Source organism: Empidonax traillii, unplaced genomic scaffold, assembly GCF_003031625.1.
Source record: "Empidonax traillii isolate 1590-97213 ecotype Southwest subspecies unplaced genomic scaffold, ASM303162v1 scaffold729:size315501, whole genome shotgun sequence".
Lineage (NCBI taxonomy): Eukaryota > Metazoa > Chordata > Aves > Passeriformes > Tyrannidae > Empidonax > Empidonax traillii.
Window position 1 is genome coordinate 26364 of NW_020955922.1, and position 21855 is coordinate 48218.

Below are 21855 nucleotides of genomic sequence, written 5' to 3' on the forward strand. Positions count from 1 at the left end.
CTGGTGGAAGAATTCCTCCTTTATGTGCCATGAGAGTGGACCTACCCAGTGTGCTCAACCTACTCAGACTGTTTAGATGCAGTAAGCCGATACTTCCTGGAAGCATCAGGCTTAATGTGCATGTATTAGTGTAAAAAGAGCAGCTGGGAATGGACTTAGGCAGTGAAAGCAATTCAGCTGACCCAGACCCCTTCAGAGGGGCCCTCAGGAAGGAGAATGACTGTGAGCAGAGAACCTGTAGATGAGTTGTCCCAACAGCTGCGTGGATTAGGTGCTGTGTGATAGATTGTATAAATGCACCCTTAAGTCTCCCTTGTGCGTGGCATCCGAAACCAGTTAGACATAAATATGTGGATTAACTGGTCTCTTAGTAGATGTGGAACACCTGAATTTGCTGCCATCTGTTTTGCTCCAGATTTTGATTTTAAAATGCCTAATGTTTTTATGTGGGCTGTAGAGTTGTTCACCTTTATCGTTCACATTCCTTTTAATACATAACTTGCATTTGGTTTTGATGATGAAGGATTAGATGTTGCTCCATAGCTGACTCATATTTAAGAGGGTAGCACCAACCCATCAAAGGGACAGAGCATACAGAATTAGTACAGCCCACAATTATAACAAGCAGATAAATGTTCCACAAGATTTTAAGTGAGGATCTTAACACAAATAGAAATCAGAAACAAAGCAGAAAGATTATGACTGTGAAATTATATTAAGGTGCAAGGTATAGAGCATGCTGTGCTGATGGAAGAATGATGCTGTATATTTACAAGCTCGGAATAAAATAAACCAACTCTTTTACAGGAAACATGTTGCCCACACAGTTTGATCAGGAACAGTATGCTATAAGCAACATACATCCAGATCAGGATAGCAACACTGACTGGAACATATTTCTACTATTAAAGTAATAAATAGTTGTGTTTCTTCTGTTTGTTCTCTCTTGTGTTTATCAGTGGCATTACTTGTATGTCAGTGTCAGACTACTGCTAGAACTAGTGAGTACTGGGTGTTGAGGAGATGGCAAGTTGTGTGGTGTGACGAAGCATGTTATGGGCTGATTCTGTACTTGGTTGGTTGTAAGTTGAAAGTCACTTGAAGGCACACAGACACTCCACTACGTATGTAGCGAGTTTTAACCATTCTTACGAAGAGAGGCTCTGATTTAGGGTAGAGAAGGGAGGAGGCATAGTTAGGAAGTATTTTGATGTGGATTTTAAGAGATTTTTTGAATAAATGAATAGTTGGAGGAGCTCTGGATCTGTTTTTGTACTTTGGTTCCTAGTTGCTTCCAACAATTGGTAGGCTCAAAAAATGTCTGCCTCCTTTTATTCTCCCAAATTCCATCAGGTTTGCATTAGTTTATGTATCAACCAGTCTCTATATGATGTAAAGAAAAATTATATGTTATGTTTTGTTGTATTTAAAAAAAAGGAAAAAATATTTTTATCTATTTCCCAAAAGACCATTTTTCCCCCGTCTTGTAAATGTGAAGACATAAGCCATTGATGCATTTAGGTAATCTGTCTTCAGGGGTATGTCCTCCTAATGCAAGCTTAGAGTGATGGAATGCATTGTAAAATCCAAATGGTGTTAATTTCTATGCTCATCACGGGGAAAAAGTAGAATAGAATAGAACACAGTATTTTAGTTACAAGAGTCCTAAAATGATCATCTTGTCCCACTTCCTGACCAGTTCAGGGCTGACCAAACACATGTTGTTAAGGGCGTGGTCCAAATGCTTCTTACACTCTGAAAAGCTTGGGGTATCCACCTCCTCCAGGAAGCCTGTTCCATTGTTTGACCATCCTCTCAGAAAATAAATGCTTCCTAATGTCCAGTCTAAGCCTCCCCTGGTGCAGTTTTGAACCATTCCCACATATCCTGTCCCTGCATACCAGGGAGAAGAGCTTAGCACCTCCCTCTCCAATGTCTCTTCCTCAGGAGGCTCTAGAGAGCGGTGAGGTCATCCCTCTGGTTCTCCAAACCAGACAAACCCTAAGTCCTCAGTCCCTTCTCACAGGCCGTTGCCTCCAGCTCTTTCACCAGCTTTGTTACCCTCCTCTGGACACATTCTTGTTTAATTTAAGGTGAGATACCTCACTGGTGACAGGTTGCCAGTCAGATGTAGCCCCATTCACTACAACCCTTTGAGCACTGCCCCTCAACCTCCAGCTTGCTGTGTACCTGCTTATCTTGGAGGAGGATGCTGTGAGGGACAGTATCAAAAGCCTGGGTATCTTGATGTTTAAATACTACTTTCTTTTGTAACACTTAGTCATGCTAGGGTGTTCCTTTGCTAATGCTCCCCAGATGGTGCATCAGGTTGCAGTACTCTAGAACTGTCTTCTGGTTTGCTGGATTCTCACTCTGTGGATTCTTTGTCAGCCTCTTGGTTCCGTGTTCTGTTAACCTCTCCTTCTGAGAGCTAGATTTTGCCATGTAGCTGCAGAAGCACTTTTCCATCTAGGGATGATCCAGAGATCTCCATGTGGTTTAACCACTAATTTTTCAAGAACTGAAGCTAGCGATTTACCTCCTTTGGAATACAACACATTGCAGAGAAATCTTGGCAGTGTCCTTTAGGCACAATTTCTCGTAATACTTTTTTCAAGATGAAAATGGGCAGTAAGTTGTATGCCTGTCTTGCTACACTTTTGTCAGTGCTCGGGATCGTTTTTTGTTGCATGTTCAGGATTAACTGCATGGAAGTATTTGAAGATTCAGGACATTTTATTGTTTCCTAACTTGGGTGTATTTGGCAAAGCTCTGGCAGAAAGTGATACACTCGGCATGTCTTAAACCATTCTTGAACCGGTGTTTGTTAATAGCAAAAGTACAAATTGCCTGTAGTATGAGTCTGCAGATGATCACAGTTTTAGTGATTCATCATGGAGTTATTAGCTCATGTAATGAGAATTGTCTCCTTCTGCAAATATCCTTTTGACCATGCTTCAGTTTATCTTATGGTTGATTTAAAGTCCCTTCTTCCTTGACTCAAGAACAGGTGTATGGTCTTATGCCCATGGCACAGTGCCAGGAAAACCATCTTATTTGAGCTGTGTATAACAGTTCTCCTGACATGCAGTCCTTTGAAACAGCATAGCAGTCAGCATAAAGTAGCACAAATAAAGGCTTTCAGCAGTGTGCTGCTGAATAGAAACACTGAAAGATCTCAGAGATAAATGGCAGGCAAGGAATGCACAATGTGCAGCAGAGGCGGTAACTGCTTGGCTTGGAGCTAATGCCACCATCAATTGCATCCTCTGCTTGCATAGGGCAAGGTTTATAAAAGTCACTGATACTCTTTGGGTATAACAACATATGTGCTTATTTGGAAAGCAATACCAGTTTGAGCAGCTCCTACTCTGCTTCGTCCTTGTCATAGAATCAGCTGGGTTGGAAAAGGCCTCCGAGATCATCAAGTCCAACCCTTCATCCAACACCACCGTGGTTACTAGGCCATGGCACTAAGTGCCATGAATTTAATATGGGAACTGATTTGTTGGAAAAATAATTTGGCAGATGGGTTTGTTTTTAACTGGGGACTGCTACAGTTGTTCAGTGGAAGGACTGACATGCAGTGGGAATTACTGCTGATGGTTGCAGTGAAAGGAGGAACTGGAGCTTGGCACTGCTGTTTAAATAAATGTATGTGTAACTGTGCCCTTGGGCTCCACACCCAGTTTTATGACACTGGATAGAACCTGGAGTAGGGAAGCGATTCTGTTTGTTAAATAATTAAAACTTGTGAGCAGCTCAAGTGCAGATAATTTTGCTGACTAATATTTTTTTCTTTCTGTTGAGTCATTCTGTTGGTTTGGAGTGATCATGAGTGGGTTTTTTTTTTCTTATGGGCTTCTGGTGGTGGTTGTTTTTTGGAGGGAGGTGTGAATGTGTACCAATGCTTTTAAAACTGAAACTGAAAGGAATTGTTATTGCTTAATTTAATTTCTGTGTAGGATTGGAAAAGTAGAGAAAGAGGGGAAAAATGCAATCCAGCATTGCAGCCAAATTAGAGTATTCATCTTCAGTTTTGCAGTTTCTTGCATTTCTAAGAATGTGTCAAGTTAATTTGTTTGGTTCTGGTATTAAAGCATCAATGTACTGTAATTAAATGACATTTCAGTTATATGAATAGATTCTTTGTATTTCCTTGGGAAATTGCATCACATGGAATTAATTATGTTTGTGTGTTTTGCTTTTAATCTAGAATAAATGTTGATGAAAATCGGAGAAGTGTTCTCAGGGGGTCTGCTACCTGAAAAAGAGGCTCTTACAGTTTCTTTGATAACACTTGTTCAGGAGCTTATGTGTCCCTATTGTGATGATCTAAAGCGATGAGGATAAAAAACTGCTAACTGATGACTTACTCAGTAGTGGTGTGTTGTTTATAAAGCCAACAAATGAAAATATATCTCAAATTTGTTTCACTATGTTGTGTTTTCTTTGGTAATGTCTGTCAGCTTGTTCCCACTGGACTTGCAGCTTATTCTATCATTTGTGGTGGCATATGATTCTGCAACATATTAAAGTTAAGAGAAGCATTTTGGACTGTCAAGTCTACACATCTTTTTTTATAGTAGGTGTTTAATGATTGATTTTTAATGATTTTGTTTTGTGTTTTATAAGTGAAGTTTTTCTGGTCTGCTAAAAAAAAAAAGAAAGCTAAGCATTGTATTATCATAATCATTATGAAGTGATAATGTTTTAAATAGTTCAAATATATAGACCTTGTGTATATACCTGAAAATAGTTTTATGTTTTCTTGCAGCTAACAGAAGATGAAATTGCAACTATTCTGAAATCTACTCTTAAAGGACTTGAATACTTGCACTTTATGAGAAAAATACATAGAGATATAAAAGCTGGAAACATCCTTCTAAACACCGAGGGACATGCAAAATTAGCTGATTTTGGTGTGGCTGGCCAGTTAACAGTAAGTACCTGTACAAAGATATTTTAAAAATGCTTTAGTGCTCCTAACCATGTTCTTCTACCTTTGTCTTCTGCCTTGAATTTTGTGTCTGAGAAGTGACTAGTGGTAGTGGCAGAACTAACATTCCTTTGAACATTTAGTGTATTGCAGGGCTATAGTTGTTTTTGTAACCCAGTGTTACAAAGTTACATCAACTGCCTGATGATCTCACTTTAAATTTTATTTTGAGGTTTATGATTATTCCACCTATTTGGCCTCTGTAGGGTGATGGGCTGGATCTGTTTGGTCTTAATTGGAAAGTCACTACCGTTTGACCTTTGGGTGGCTAATTTAACTTTTAAATGTAGAATTGATATCAAAATAATCTGAAAATAAGCATCTCTGTTTTAATTGTTTAAATAATATAATTACAGGATACAATGGCAAAACGTAATACTGTTATAGGAACTCCGTTTTGGATGGCTCCTGAAGTAATACAAGAGATTGGCTATAACTGTGTGGCAGACATCTGGTCCCTTGGTATCACTTCAATAGAAATGGCTGAAGGAAAGCCTCCATATGCTGATATTCACCCAATGAGGGTAAGTGTGTGTGCTGGTGTTTTTTGTTTGTTGTATTTTAAAAAAACCCTGCAGACTCACAAAATGCTTAAAAAAGCCTAGTAGTGGAAGCATAAAACTGTATGTTTATGAATGGACATTTTAAGACTGACAATTTTTACTTTCTGTGTTGCTTCCTGTTTACTCGCTTGTGTTTTAACGCTTTTCTGTAAGGTTTCAGAGTGCCTTTATCTCCACTTGAGAGGGAGTTAAAGCAATAAGCATTTCATTGGCTTGAAGGCAAAATATGCATACTGTACCTGCACTTGGAGAGTTCCATCACCAAGAGTCCATACTCCTTTGAAAGGCAGTTTTGAAATTAAGGTGACCTAAAGAAGGATTCAGAATTGTCCTATGTGAACGGTGCTAATATTAGTAACATCTGACAGCTTTTATTTATTAATGACTCTTAAGTCTCTTACTAAATTAGTTTATTAGTTCATTAGTTTATTTTTTAAAATAAAATGTAAATAGAATTATTCACTTCACTTGGTGAAGGTCATGGGGAACAATGTTTATCTAGGAATAACTTGCCACTGTTAGTCATGCTTTTATTATTTTTTTAATGAGCTATAGAATAGCTATGATGATTGCACTGAGCATCAATAAACACTCCATTCATAAATTTTTTATATCCAAAGCCCATTTTGTATTAATAAGGCACTTTATATGACCTCACATGTATCTTTTTTCAAAAAATTCTTTGTAATTGGCTACAAAAATGGCATGCATACTAGATTATTTTATTCAGTTTTCTTTTACTGGTGCCTCATATATCAGGATCTTAATATAAGGAAACCACTACTATCGAAAGAAGAGGTCCTGTTCATGAGTGATTACGGTAGGGTGTTGCTTATATGAGTTGAAGTGTGTTTAGTGCTGTTGGGTTATTGATTTTGGTTTGTGGTGTTCTTGGTTTTTGGTTGTTTGTGCTCTTTGGAGCAGAGATGATTCCTGAAATTTCATGGCAATGTGCATCTCTGTTAAAATTAGTGAGTGTTTTGCAATTTAGAAATATAACATAGTTTTGTAAGCAAATTTTAGTAGGTTTCCTGCACCATACTTTTTTCTGTGTAATTAACTGTTTTTAAATTACAATTCAAACTGAAAATACTCGGATGAAATCTGTGAAGAAAATAAGTATCTCTTTGGTGGGAATTTAAGATTAAATGACAGCTAAATAATATTTTGAAGAATGATTGAAAAATTGAATTTGTCATCAGGTGGCTGTGATTTCTGGTTATACTTGTAATGAAAATGTCTTAATGACATCTCAGTAACATCACTATATAGTTGCACTGGCTGTTGAAAGGTGAGGACTGCATAATCAGTGAGGATTTTTATGTGCATGACAATAGCTGCTTATAAATCAAAGGTCATTGAGTTTGAATGCTTGTGGATCTGTTCAATTCTTGCAATCAAGTGAGTGCTATCAAAGGCCAAAGCAATTTAACACGACAATTCTGGATTACATAGAACATGCATTCTTGTTAATAAATTACGTTACGGTTTTTAAGGGCTCATATGCAGTTAGTGCTCTTTTGTATATTTGATACCTACAGTTTTTCTTAATTTTTATTAGTGAGTTGTTACAGTGGTTAACAAGAAATACACAGATTTAAGTTGCAATAGGTTTCCTGGTGTCATATGATACGACTTCACAGGACTTTTGGGCATATGTAGATGCTTTCCTACTTTGTTTTAGTTATGACACAGAATTGATACAGGCAAGCATGAAAGCTCGGGCAAATTTTCATTGCTTTTTCTAGAAGTTGCTTGAGTTCTGTGGTATTTATGTAAGGCACAATTTTGTTGCTTGGGAATGCACAGTGAAATTACCGTGTGCACTATTTTGCTCTAGGCTGGTTGGCACTACCACAAAGGTAACGCATTGCCAGTAGGCCATTTCCTTGTCAACTGCGTTTACAGCTTAATAGAAATATTACATGACTTCTTTAAACAAGTGTTTTGGCAGAGAGGAAATAGCAGATTCCACACAAACAAGCGTAGCTTCCTCTGCTTAACCACACTCTAACTACTCCAAAGAACTGTACTCGTTTCAGCTGGGATAGAAGAAGTGGGGGGTGCAAAATGGAATTTTGGGGGTGGGGGGAAGAAAAAGCAGATCCCTGTAGTAGTATATTTGAGTGTCTAAGTATCATCAATGCTATTTCACGTGTTTCTGCTGCAAATCAGAGTTCAGCAGGACCTGTAGTTGTCACACTTGGTTTGAGACTCAAAGGTCAAGACCACTTGCCAGCTTAGTAGTTCTAATGCTTTATTCACTGAAGAATTATGAAATGCCTCACATTCTATGAGTCTGTTTCTGCTTTTGCTAATGATGAAAAGTGAAACTTCTCTGTTTTCTACATTTGGTGTTTTTTTTCCAAAGAAAGAGTGTTTTCAAGTAGTTTTAAAGGAGGGAAAAATACAGACATCCTTAAGGTTACCCTAAAACATGGTGATACAGCCACTAGAAATAGCAAGGAATTTGCTGATAAGTCAAAAACTCACTCAAACTTAGCTAATTTAACCCATCTAACAGGGCTAAAAGCATGTTGATTGCAGTAGGCTGTGCAGCAACCAGGGTTAATGTGTCTGTCAGTGTTTGCATCTGCCTTTGATTGCTCTGCTGGGATGAGCACTTAGGAATTTATAGTGAAGCTAATTAAAGGGGACTTCAGCGTGGTTCTAGAGCGAGGCTCAATCTCTACTCTGAAGCTGCAGTGATGTTTTAACAGCTCCCATGTTCCCCATTGACTGCAGCATGTATGCTGCCCTGTAGTGATAAAGTATTTGTCTTAATGGTGTCAAAATTTGATTCAAACCATTAACTCTTAGTTCACTCACTTCTCATCATGTGCTATCTGTCCTTTTTAATTTCTAAATTACTTTTTTTTATTTTAGTCTGTAGTGAAATCATAGAGACTGGCACTGTTTTGCTGTAGTAGTTGTGGTGTTTCTTTTTTGCTGAAAATTGGTAACATTCTTTTGAAATATTCTCAGTCTTTGCTAATCAAGCCATGATCTCAAATTGTCATGTAAGATTGTTCCTGGTGGAAGGTTATTTAAGCTGCAGAGTTTCTATTTGATCCATCTTCTGATGATATTTGGCTTTTTTAACAAGTAGCTTAATAACGCTTTGCTATAAAGCTAATCTTAAGAATGGCTGTTTTTTGAGGTCCTTTCTCTGGACCACCATTACCAAAATTTTTCCTTATATTCATGCAGTGACATGATCAGTTATTCCTGCAAGGCTGAGGATCAAGTGTGGGCTGCTGGTGTTAGAGACAGCCTGTCCTTAGCCAGTAGTTCCTGAGCTTTCTGTTAAGCAAGCACTCACTTGGAGTTGGACAAAGGAATTAATGTTCTGAAAAGTTAACCTGGTAGAAAACTGCTAGAACTGAGCTGGAGAAATTGTAGGAGTCTCTAGGTGGACAGGAAAAATGGGTTGAGGCGAGTTACTGCTTTTGAGACCTATAGACCTACTATAGTACTGCAAAGTGTGTTTTATAAAATTTGCTCTTTGCAAGGTCAACAGTTAGTGACAGCTTGGTGTGCTTCAAATAAATGCTGGTAGCTCACTTAAAAAGGAGAAGAAAAAAAAGCCCCCCCCCCCTCTTTTCTTTCATGCTTATCAAGCATCTGCAATAATTCATGTTTCTGTGGTATGGAAGAAGCTGGTGGTAGATGTGTTTTTCAACACCTCACAGTATTGGTTTTTGTTATTTTATGGTGAACTTTGTTGGAAATGGACATGTGGGCATCACATGTTCTTAAGTGAATTGGAGAAAGCCAATTTGAACTGCTTCCATTTGCCTTAAGTCCAGTCATGATACTTATTTTTCCATGGCACTTACCCAGATTATCCATGCCTCCTGCTTAGCCCGTGTCATTTCCACCCTGGACTAATCTGTTTGTAATAACCTTTTACTCCTGATGTATCTTGTAGCAATCTACCATTTCCCACTTTTTAATTCTCAACATATTGCATTAAAACTGGAGATTGAAGTGAGAATTATTGCTCTGTAAAGCTGTAAGAAAAAAGGAGGTGTCAGTTGGAGCATATCAGTCAGATTGGGACCAGTTTTTCAGCCGTTGAGAAAATGGTTTCCAGTATGCCTTTTGTGCCAGAAGTTGAGGAGAGGAAAAAAAGAAAAAGCATTTCTGGTAATGTCAGTTGTCTTTCTATATAGTCACTCCTTCATTTCTTCTCTTCAACAGGTGGTGTTATCACTTTATTATTTTCTCTGAGAGTTCACCTATCTTATCTCAGCATTACTGCTTTTAAATTTAAGTAGGTTTGTAAAAGTATATGGTTTTCTTATTTTAGTGCCTTTGCTTATCTTTAGAAAAGACTTTGAATTAAAAGTCCTTTACCTTTTAAGAACTTTCTATGAGATAGTTTGTTAATTTATAACTTGAGATCTTACCTGCTGTATCAAGATAGAGTGAGCTAATATTTAAAGACTTTAAAATATGGATATTTAATTGTACACTACTGCTCATTATTTTACTGCTCTTCTAAATCTTGTGGAAGAATGACAGTGAGCTAGAATGATACCAGGGGCATGTAATGTGTATTTGCAGTGGGGGCCTAAGACACTGATGTGATATGGTTGAGACAGCTTGGAGAAGCATGTGTTTTGGCTGCAGGTTTTTCAAAGAGCTGTTGGAAAACCTTTGGACCCCTCTAGGCCTTTAAATGGAATTTTTCCATTTGCTTGAAACAGACCTAAATGCAGGTGATGGCTGCAAAGGGCTGGTATTCTTACCTTTTCATACATTTTCAACACCTTTTTCTGCTGAAACGAGCATTTAGGTGGCCACATGATGTGCTGGATCAGAAAATGAATCCATCTGAAAACTAACCAAGTAATAAGAAGTAGCTTTCACTAATGTTGTTAATGTGGTACTTGAACTAGATGGGGACCAAAATGTTTGGCTGAAATTGGTAGGAGAATTGGGTCATCTGTTTTTGGCCATCATCCAAATTGACTGAAGGTAATTGCAAAACCAGAGTCTCAACTGGCCATTTGTAAATTTATTATGATTAAAACTTAATAATTACTTAGGGAAACTCCTGTATACATAAGTTATAGCTGTAGGTGCAGTGCTGCCATGCTGGTTTTGCTGCTCTGGGCTGTTTTAACATTTGAATGCAGAGTCTGAGGGAAGGGAAAGGGAATCCTCTTCTTTTTTCTGATAGATTGGTGTCTGCAGACTGCGGAGCTTCTCTGAAGATGGCTCTTAAAAATGCTTGTTTTGAGGATCAGACTGACATTTTTGTAGCTGCTCTTCCTGTCCTTTTGGACTTTTTCTAGTTGGGCATATCAATAAAATTAGACAGGATACAGCCCTCAGTTTGCATGCAGCTGAAGGCAGGTGTTGCTTCATAATATATTTGCCTCTGTGGTACTGTTTATCGCCAAAATTTTAAATAGGTGTTATAACTTTATTCAAGGAAAAAAAAATGAGCACAATTAATTCCAGACAGTATTTGTCTCTCAGAAAATAAAGTATATTCTCTATATAGATTGAGGAAAAAAAAGTGAAAAAAAAAAGAAAAAGCCAGTATCAACTCTAAGGAAGTGTGACTTAGTTTATTTAAGGGTTCTTAAGGGTTCTTAAAAAAGGAAAACGTTGAATTTTCATTTAAATATGCTACTACTTCAAATCAGTAAGTAACCTGTCCACCTACTTTGATCAAATGTGAATAATCATATGACATTTTTTTGTATGAATGAAACACCAAACCAGATGAGACAATACTATCAGCAGTACGTAAAAAAAAAAAAAAAAGGGTACCAAATGCTTTTTTATTCAAGATTTTTTTCACTTGTCAAAAGAAACATATTTATTTATTTCTTTTAAACAAATGATCAATGTTTATAGTGTTTAAACAGACCTCCTCTTTACCTCAACTGCCTCTGGTGTTATTGCTGAGGTGCACACCAGTTCCCAAAACCCTGTTCATGATTTGACTCCTTTCAACAAGGCTTCTGGAATGGACAGGTGATAAATGTTGGGCAAATTAAAATAAGTAATTGTGTACATTTAAACTTGCATGTCTGTGCATCTTCCATTTCTTGTGAGCAATTACCTGATGTGATACCTAAATGAAATATTTTCATAGAATTTGTTAGAACCTTAATATCGAGACAGCAGATCTACAGATCACCAGGGGAATTGCTCTTTCTGTTAGTTAAAATGACAGTGCTTGCTGTAATTGTGGTGAGAATTGGACTTGGTTGCTTCTTTTTTTTTGTCATCATTCCTTAATTGGTATGTAAAAGCATGTTTTGTGGGGGTTGTTGTATGTTAACTTGAGGAAATACATTTCTAAATTTTCTGGAATACATTTAAGGCAACTATTAACTATTGTAGTAATGTCATTTTTAGTAGGTGATGGGACAGTTTTTAGGTACTTGGTAACTGTGTTAGTTTAACATTATTTTTTGTTGCAGTTGAGTTATTTTTAGCAGTGAATTGAAAAGTAAATAAAGGACAAACAGTGGTCCTGCAGAAAAATCATGATTTGTCAAAGTTGCACTTGTGACTCCTGGATAAGGAACTCACAGAAGTGCAGAGATCCTGCTCTGTAAATTATTCTTTTTCATTTCAAGATATATGCGGTTCTCCAAACTGAAAGTTATGATTTATGATTTGGGTTAAAATGTACTTGGTGTTCACTTACGTATATTTGCTGATTTCAAATGCTTTCTTCCTTTAGCTCCTATTGTTTGTGAAAATGCTGAGTATAGATACAGACATAGTACTTCTGAATGTAACTTCTTTTTTAGTATTTAATTCCTGCAGGATTAATGGAGACAGTGAATTTCAAAAGGATATGATTTATTTATTTGTTTGTGATCAGCCCATCTATGGATTTATTGTAGAGGAGACAAAAACCCAGGCAAGCGCCCCCAGGATATAATTTAGTTTCTTGTGACACAGAAATATAATTTATTCCAATTTTTCAGCATACCTAGTGTAGAATTTTAAAGAAAATTCCTATATACCAAGCATGACTTAACCAAGAAAGACAAATCGTGTAAAAGAAATAGTATGTGAGTTGTGAATTGTCCTCAGACGCTGCAGAGAAGTTTAGAGGTATCTGGTTGCAAAAAATATGAAGTGTAGCCTGTGATATTTTACTTATTTTCTTAAATTGCAATTGATAGTTCATTGCTTGACTTTATCAGATTAAGTTACATGTCTTGAGCCTCCGAGAGAATGATGTTCAACCTTGGCAGCGTCCAGTTTCCAAGACCTGACAGCTCGTTATGCCAAGGGATAGAATTCTTAACATCAACCCATTTCATGTGAAAAGAGGGTGCTTGTAATACTGTTTTGAAAGCAAGATAGGAAAAATACCATTTGTTCTGTGGTGAAATTTACTGATGATAAAAATTGTCTCTCTAATACCCCAAGGAGCTTTTTGAAGAGGTTTTGCCACATGGCTTCCCGTGGAAAAGATTGAGGGATCTCCCTGGTTTACAGGACTCCTGAATGGTATAACATTAGCATTGATACATGCCCTGTGAAAACATTAGAGTATTTGAGATGAGTTTGATGATTAAATAGGGTGACGACCTATTCTTGTCCACATTAATGCTTTTGAAAAAGTCCACAGTCTAATTTGTATAATTGTTACCTTCCTATAAGTACTCTTTTCTTCCATCTCCCTGTCTTTTTTTTCCCTTCAGTAAAGGGGTGTTGTGAAAGTTCACACAGTAGAATATTGTTGCAATATAAGGTGCAGTTACAAGTATTTGTAGGTACAAAATCTGACATAAGTGTTTCACAGTGGTTTAGTGAATACATCTTTACTTCTTCACATCACTAGAATTTTTTTCATATCACTAGAAGTTTTGGAAATAGAATAAATGTTTATTACTGCCAAAAGTATAAATTCTTCACATTTTTTAATGATGTCAAGTTTGCTGGTTGCATATGTGTGCAAAAAGGAAATGTTAATCTGTCATGTGTAATAAAGTAGCAGAAGCAGAGAATATTTGAAATTTGTACTGGAACTGGAACTTAATTTGAATTAAATGGAAAGCATTTATTTCATGCTCCTAAATGAGGATTTAATTAAAATTAAATTAGTTCATCTTTTTAGACTTACCCCTGAATAGGAAATTTGAAACGTGCTTCAGTTGATGGTTGGTTTTCTCTGACTTTGATTAATCACTTTCAAAGTAAGTGGAGGATCAGTACAGTAATTTCATAATTACACACAAGTGAGTTAACTTGAAACTTTAACTAAAATAACTGTAAAAGAAGTTTGATCTTGGTTAGTTTCATGTAATGCTGTGCATCTTCTCTGAATGATTCAGATTTGTAGAAGCGCTAATTTAAAGAAAGGACCGTACTGTTGATACTACCCATTTATTTACGAGACACTTCAGTAGGGAAATCTTTGGCCAGGAAATACTGTTTTTCAAAGAACAGTAAGCAGAGGTTGAATGAAACCATGAAATTAATGGAAATATTCTTGATGACTGGAGGGAGCGTTGCATCAAGCCTTATATCTGTAAGCATTGTTAAAGATTCCTTGATAGAACTGTTAATGCAGGTAAAGCCTGGAATGTACTGGCCAGACCTGGCGTGGCACAGGTTGACAGCATCCTCTGCGGCCGAGCTGGCTGCTTCCTCCCCGGACAAATGTTACAAACAAACAAGCAAATAAACTCCCACCAAAAAGTTTATTCAGAAGTTTTAAATTACTATAGATTCGCTCATTTGCTCAGCTTGCAAAGCAAAACGATTTTGCAACTTGAAGATCTCAAGAAAATTTTATTTGAAATAGGTGATTCGTAGGAAATCATTGAGATGCATTAAAACTAGAATCACAATTTTAACTCAAGACTTTTTTAATCAACTTGACAGCCACTGTTATTTGAAAAAAAAGTACCTTTCCATCATTTGTACATGTCATTGTATGCTGAATTTATTCAATTTCTTTTTAGCTTGCACTATGGACTTGGAAAACAATTTAGCACGATGTTTATGCGCAAATTTAGGAGAATTTATTTTACTTTATTTTTGCAGGATATTGTAAAATATACCGCAGATTTCAAAACTTTTGAATGAAGAGCTATATGTATTTCCTAGAGGTGCTTCTATTTCTTTTTATTTTTTTATCTTTCAAGTTCCAGGATTAGCAGAGAATATTCAAGATTTTTATTCAAGGGTCTGGCAGCTAGCTTCATTGAAGAGAAGGGAATTTGTGTATTGCTTTTAACTGAAATAGGTCTATTTTTATGTGATTAATGTCTTGTTTAGCCATAAAAGAACTCGGTAAATAATTTTAAGACATTCTTGGAAGCTTGAATTAATGTTTATTTATTGAAATGAATTGTATGTTCATTTTTTTTTAAACATCTTTTCTGTCAGTATGTCTAGTTGACTTGGAGGAAGTGCTTTAGAAACTTGACTGCTATATTGCCAAATTCTATCATACTACAATTTTTGAAAGCAAAAATGTATTTACTTGGGTTTTAGTTAAAGGGATATTTGATTTTTTCAATCGCATGGGAGAAAACCGCAATCAGATTAGGAGGAAAATATTAAGCTTCTGTTGCAACTTACCATAAGATTTTTATATGCTTCATGTCTATACTGGTGGTTTACTTCGTAAAAAAATCTAAAAAACTGCTTAGATTGAAAGGAAGGTAAAATTTGGAATGGAGAAAGACTCTGTTTCTGTCATGGTATTACATTGCCTTAAAATGTACACGAGGTAATTTTTAAAAAGGATGATGCATATTTAATGGAGAAATTTATTTATTTAAAAGGAAGGGTTGCCAATCAGTCTAAATTTGTTTCAGTTAAAACTTGATGGTCTAAAGACAACTTATAATCCTTTTCTTGTTATAAAGTATTGTCAAATTTGTAGTAGTATCAGTTAAGTTTATGGAAACTTTGTTTTAAGGTGGTTTAAAATAGAACTAAATCTTTAATTTGTATTTGATGGCACCTGTTTTCATTTTGTTTCCCTGGCAACACCAGTGGTATCAAAAATTGCCCATAGACCACCCTGGTGTTAGAGAAGAATGAAACCAGCCTGGCTTTTTCGTTTCAGCCTTTTATTTTACCGACTAAATACTTAGGCACACAGCTTTAGCACACAGTCAGTACTTTGTGAACTAACTCAAATGATTTGGATATGCAATTTAGGATTTATTTTTTTTTAATTAGAATTTTCTGTATTAGTGCCAGTTTGTGTGGTTCTGCCATTTTGAAAATGCATTGAGATATGGGAAGTATTTTCTATACCCTATGGCTGAAAAGGCTGTGTTTGAAAGCTGTATTGACTACCTGCAGAAAAGTTCATAGTTCTTTTGTAACATGGTCTGGTTTTAAAGCTTTACAGATCCAAGTTTTTATTCCGAATATAAGTTCTCATTATTTGGGAACATGGGAAAGAAATAAAGCCAACATGAGTGTTACCTCCAGATTCTGCTTTCTTCTGTACCTCTTTATCATGTCTGAAATTTCACATTGATTATGAAAATTACCTATACAGCATTCCAGACACCACAAATCTTAAGGCATTATCAGTTTGTGTTTCAGAAAGCAAACATGGACATAATTCTTGCAAATACTGTTTGTCATTACTTGTTTGACTGAAAAATTCTGTTTTGCTGACAAAAGCCTCCTCTGCAATGCAATGTATGTTCCTGAATTCCATGGTATATTATTGATGTTTAAAAAAAAAAAAAAAAAAAAAAAAAAAAAAAAGCTGATGCTCTACTGGAGCAAATCAGATTTACAGTGAGAATTACAGAAACACTGTAGAGTCTGGGAAGTTTCAGGTGTCTTACATTTTCCATTCTCCGCCAGAAATTTATAATAATTTTACAAGATAATGAAGTAATCTGTTCTCAGAAAAGAGAAAGCCTCTGATGGAATTCAATGGAATTTTGGCCCCTGCAGTACTTCCCAGTGTCCAGGTGCTATGAGCGAAGGCTTGGCAATAGAGGTGGCAGCCCAGTATTCTTGCTGCTGCTGCTGCTCCTGTTTTCATGCTATGAAAATGTAAAACAGGTAGCATCAGCAAGCACAGGATTTATGAGCAAACTGATGTGTGTGTTGAAAATGTCATCTGTTTCAAGCAAGATGTTCCTTGTGAAATATCATAATCATGAACCTAAAGAGGGGGACAGAGAGAATGTCTACATTGGGCAGGTACATACAGACAAGTGAGCTTTGCCTGTACTGTCCTCCTTTTGCTTTTTTCCAAGAGTTTCTCCAGAGCAACTGTGTGTGCACTCTAAATGTCTTGCTTTTTTTTATTGTTTCTCTGAATAATAATATTACTAATTTGTACAGACTGTGTTTTTTGCAATTCAGAAGGGGTTAGGATTTGATTTTTGGGAATGAACGCGAGCATGTGCATGTTCGTAACTTGTAAAACATGCTCTTGTCAAACAGATTAATTAAATTATTTAGAGAAATTGGGACAAAGTTTTAGAAGTTGATCTTTCTAACAGTCGTGAATTGCCACTTATAAACTGTGACTCTGGAGCAACTGGTTGCATTGTCACTTGACTGGTGGAGTGTGAAGTAGCTGAAGGTTCTTTCTAGACTGTAGCCCTGGAAGAACAGTAGGTCACTAAAAGCCAAAGGGCACGTCTTTCTGGATGAGTGTTGGAAAGTTGGTGGGTGCTCAGGTGGCCGTGCTGTCAGAGGACATGACTTGGCTCCAGCTCAGGAGCAGTGCCTTGTGTTCACATGCATCTTGTATCCAAAGTAACATACATGGCCTCTGAGCTCGTTTACAGGTTTACCACTCTCTGGGGAAAAGATACCTTCTGTTTCAGGCTGTAATTCATAACCTTTCATGCTGGATTCATTCAAAGTGTCTGGACTGAGTGTGGGCACAGTGTGGGCTCAGAAGTGCATTTCTTTAAGTGGCAAAAGCATGTGCTGCAGTATTTCTCCTGCTGGCTTGTTGACTTTATGCAAGTTGAGGTTTGATCAAGATTTGGTTCAGCATAAAGTTAGCTGATGCAAAGCTTAGCCTATTAAGTTTCTCTTTTAAATTAATTTACTGGAGGAGGCAGTGTATTCTTTCGCAGTGGTTCTAGTCAGTCATTATGATTCCTGAAACTGCTTTAGTGTTGTCTGAAAAGGGCTCTGATAAAAATCAACTGAATTAGCATGCTCATAATCTAAGAGTTTGTTCTTGAGCTCTTAGTACTTTATCCTTTTCTTATAGATGAAGTCAGTGGGTATAATATTCATTTTCCTAAGCCATTACGGGTCATACATGTCCTCCAGGTATTGTTTCATGCTCTGAGTGCATTCTTTTCCCACAGCTGTTTGGTAGTCTAGTTAGCTATTCCCTTGAGTACTTACCTATGTTCAGAAAACAGAAACATTACTAGCTCAGCTTTCTTTCACACCTCAAGGGAACTTATTTTCTATAAAATTTAGGTTTACTGTTACAGAAAAACGTTTACCATGAACATCGTAGTTACGTTTGTGACGCAGTTGACTGGCACGTGGTGACTAGAAGGAAACTGACAACCCTGACATTGACACAGGAACTTTTTTTTTTTTTGCATTTTGTAACATTGCTTAGATCAAAATATTCTCGTGATGAATGTTGCCAAAATAAGTAATTTCCAGAATTTCAGCAATTGATAAAAGTCTCCACATTTTTTGGTTTCCTTTGACAGTTACATTTTTATAAAGGACCTCACAGAGTGACTTTAAAGGCAGTAAAGTGGATTACTGGGGGCCAAGACACCAAATCTGGAGCTAAAAATAACCACTGAAAATCTCTCCCTTTCTACTTAAATTGGAGAATTGTTACCTAGGCTCTACTGCAGTAGTATACAAGAAAGATGATGTGACTTCTGTGTTATTCCCTTCTCTAGCTTTGTTGTGTTTCCATAATATGAATTAAAAACTCTATAGCTTCATGATCGCTGAGCCTAAGACAGTCTTTAATAAACAAAATTTTATTTAGTTTTTTGTGTTTCACTGTTTATTTGTAAACATCCAGAGAATTTTAGTATTTTGTTCGTAAGAATTCTACTAGGCTTTTGACATGGAAATGGTAGCTTTTGGTTGCTGTTGAGACTTCAGAATTTATTAACAAATAAAGATTATCATCTGTAAAAGAAATTTGTTCTACAGAGTAAAACATTATGTTTCTAATGCCTTTGCATTTCAGATGGTGATGGTTTAAATTATGACACCAGTCCTGTGCCTTAGGGCTTGCAATTCTGTAACTTTTTTCAGATGCATCAACTAAGCTTTGCCTAATTTGTTATGAAATTGAAAGAAAAGTTGTTCAATAATTCTGACTAAGTTGTGCTGCTAACATCTGTTTCATGTAAAATACTGGTAATATGATAAGAATTGAAAGAATTGTGTGATTACTGGTTTCAAATAACCATTCCAGTGATGGTCAACCAAAGATGGCTTTTTATTCCTTGAGAGTCATTTATATGTCTGGGGTGTTAAGTCCAAATGGCAGAGGAAGCTGATGCTCGGTGGCATGCAAAGGCAAGGTATGTTGGTTTTGGATGCTCTTTTTTACAGAACCTCTGGCAAATTCATGATTCAAGTTATGTTTTCTCTTACTGAATTTATCATTAAGTGTATTTATAATTTAACTAGGAAACTGGTTCGCTAAAAAAAAACCGAAGATGACTGCTTGTTATGGACAGTTAAAATATGTATGCTTGAGTTTTTTATTTTTAATAAGTATTTTTAATACATAAACAATGGTTCTTAAAAAAAAAAATGTGTCACTTGGCAGGTGCAGGATGTGTTCTGAAATTGGAGAGTATTTGACGGCTCTGTTTTGAGCCAGAGTAATGTTTGGCTGGTCCCCCACCATAAGTTAAGTAGTCTGTGTTGTTAAGGTCAGGCAAGATGTGCTCAGAAGTTTTGTCTTTTTTCCCTGATTTCCGCATGAATTTTCATCTCCTCCTTTCTTATCCCTGGTGCTTTGGCTAGGCAAAGGGGAGCTCTCCAGCAGGCAAGGATGAAAAAGTAAGTAAAGCCAGCATTATGTCTCTGAAGGCATTCAGAATGCCTAAAGAGGCATTACATCTCTGAAGGATTTTATCCTGGATTTATTCTGTCTAAAAATTTTGAGGTGTTTACTGTGTGCTTGAATTTCAACTCAGGCAATTGACTTGCGTGTCTTTTCTCTTTACATAGTTCTCTTCTAAACCATTGCGTGTGTCAGTCTGACATAGTAAGGCATTACAGCTCAGCAGTCTGTAACAGGCAAGTTGACACTTCCTATCTTTAGTTTTCTGTGTAGAGGAAGGGTGGAAGAATCCTTCATCTCCCTTTCCTTTTTTATGTCAACTGATTTAGGATTGTCTATGGAGTTTGCTACTGCTTAAAATAAGTGAGTAATTTCTTCAAGTCAGTGCTCTTTATAGTAGTTGGATAGTTTGTTTAATCATCTTTATGCCATTTCTAGTTATTTTTTTTTTGTTCCCTTTAACTTATTGAAGGCTTATTCCCTTCTTCAGTGAGCATATCCATTTATGGACAAAGAAGATGATAATTAACTGCACATGGGACTTGGTGGGCTTGGTTACGTAGTGCCTAGGGGTATGCTGGAGGAAAGACCCTTTGGAGTATGCTGTGATGTTTTTGAATTATTACTTGAGAGCACCACCCCACATAGCTTCTTGTAAGGAGCCAAGAGAAGCAGCCAGAGTAATAATCAAGATACCACCCTCTGCACTTTCTGGTCATGCTGTCTGTTCTAGGGAAATCTTTGCTTTACCACTTACACTCAGTGCTCTCAGGCTGAGTGCCATGTCTTCAAGAAGCATGCCCAGCCTTTCTCTACCTGAAGTTAAACCCAGTAGTTTTCAACAGCTTTCCAGGTTTTTCTGTCTTCCAATTCACTGGCTCTCATTAATTATTTGAATTAGGTTTTGGTGCACTGTGCAGTCTGGTGTTAAACTACATGTGTAGGGTTGCAGAAGGAAAACATAAGCTCTGAATACAGTGATAGAGGAAAGATGGTTCCAGAAAAACATGGCACTCTTAATGCAGTCTTATGGTGGCCCAGTTCTTATTAGCATATTGCTTTGGCCTGGATGAGTGGACTGTATTCTGGAATCTGCATCCACACTCCTCTAGCTCGTAACTGACCTTGACAATCTGAGACTCAGGTTGCCTGATGCAGCTTCAGTATCTGCCTGTTAGAACACAACAATGTCATCTGCCTCTCATGGTTCACATCAGAAACTTTAGACATTAGAGCACCTCTGTGGCCTGAGGACATTGTATATACATATGACCAAGAAGAGTGATCTCATAAGAGGGATTGCTTTCTCTCAGTCTTTGTGGAGATGGTTATAGGAATTAGCTTATTGTTTTCTTACGTTGGCAATCTAACCAGCTGATACTTTTTTCAAAATTGTATGCATCCCTCAGCTAACAAAGATGTCATTTGTGCTTTATTTTTCTATTTGCTTATGGATATCTCTTGCCTCTGTTGTCTCTGCTGCAAGGGAGCTCTTCAGATGCTATTATCTCAGGTTGGATAGAGGAATTTCTGTGAAACTGCTTGAGTGGAATGAATACATACAATTAGAGCAAGAGAGAGGTGAGATCTTAATTGTTTTCAAAGTGTGCCTTTCTCAGATCTGCAAAGCCTTCAACTTGGTAGTTCCATATGTGTACTGTAAAGTATTGTGCCATTCAAAGGCTATTTAAACAAGATGAGTCTTGAAGATGCTTTCTGAGATGCTTTTCATGTGAACTATGCAGTTTACTCAGTGTATAGTTATCATATTGCTGGAGGAGCCAGCAGTATAAATGCTAACATATCATTTGAAGGAGAGGAAAGGCCATTTACATGTAACTGTATATGACTGCCGTGTCTTGAAGAACTTTTGCATTCAAAAATCCTTTCCCCCTTCTACCCTGTGGTATTTTTTGTATAAACTGGGGACAAGCTGCTAGGAATTAAGGGTATGATATGGCCCATTTATATGATACCAGCATTTCTAGTCACTGCTTCAACTATTGCTATATTGTTTGCATACTTGAGTGATTGCAACAGCCACATCGCTAAACTGTAATTTTTTTCAGTAATATAGGCTGTAAATTTTTGTCCCCAAAATTTTTGTGAAGGAATGTTATTTCTGTGTGTACCTATAGTAAGAGAACTCTACTTTCACTTGCCTTTTTTTCTCTGCAGTGTCAGTTAGTGTCAGTAGGGAAGCTGTGATATGTGCCTTTGAATGGAACAAAAGACAATAGTTAATCCAGACCCTAATAAAAATTTAGAAAATATGATTAATAAATAAGTGT

General features: G+C 36.8%; 1 protein-coding gene across 1 annotated transcript in view; it reads left to right on the forward strand.

Annotated features, from left to right (window-relative positions):
• Positions 1–21855, forward strand: part of STK3 (serine/threonine kinase 3) — a 124819-nt gene that overhangs the window by 22564 nt on the left and 80400 nt on the right. The window contains exons 5-6 of the mRNA XM_027900435.1: positions 4778–4942; positions 5356–5523. Of these exons, the coding sequence (XP_027756236.1) occupies positions 4778–4942; positions 5356–5523 (333 nt within the window). The remainder of the gene's footprint in view (positions 1–4777; positions 4943–5355; positions 5524–21855) is intronic.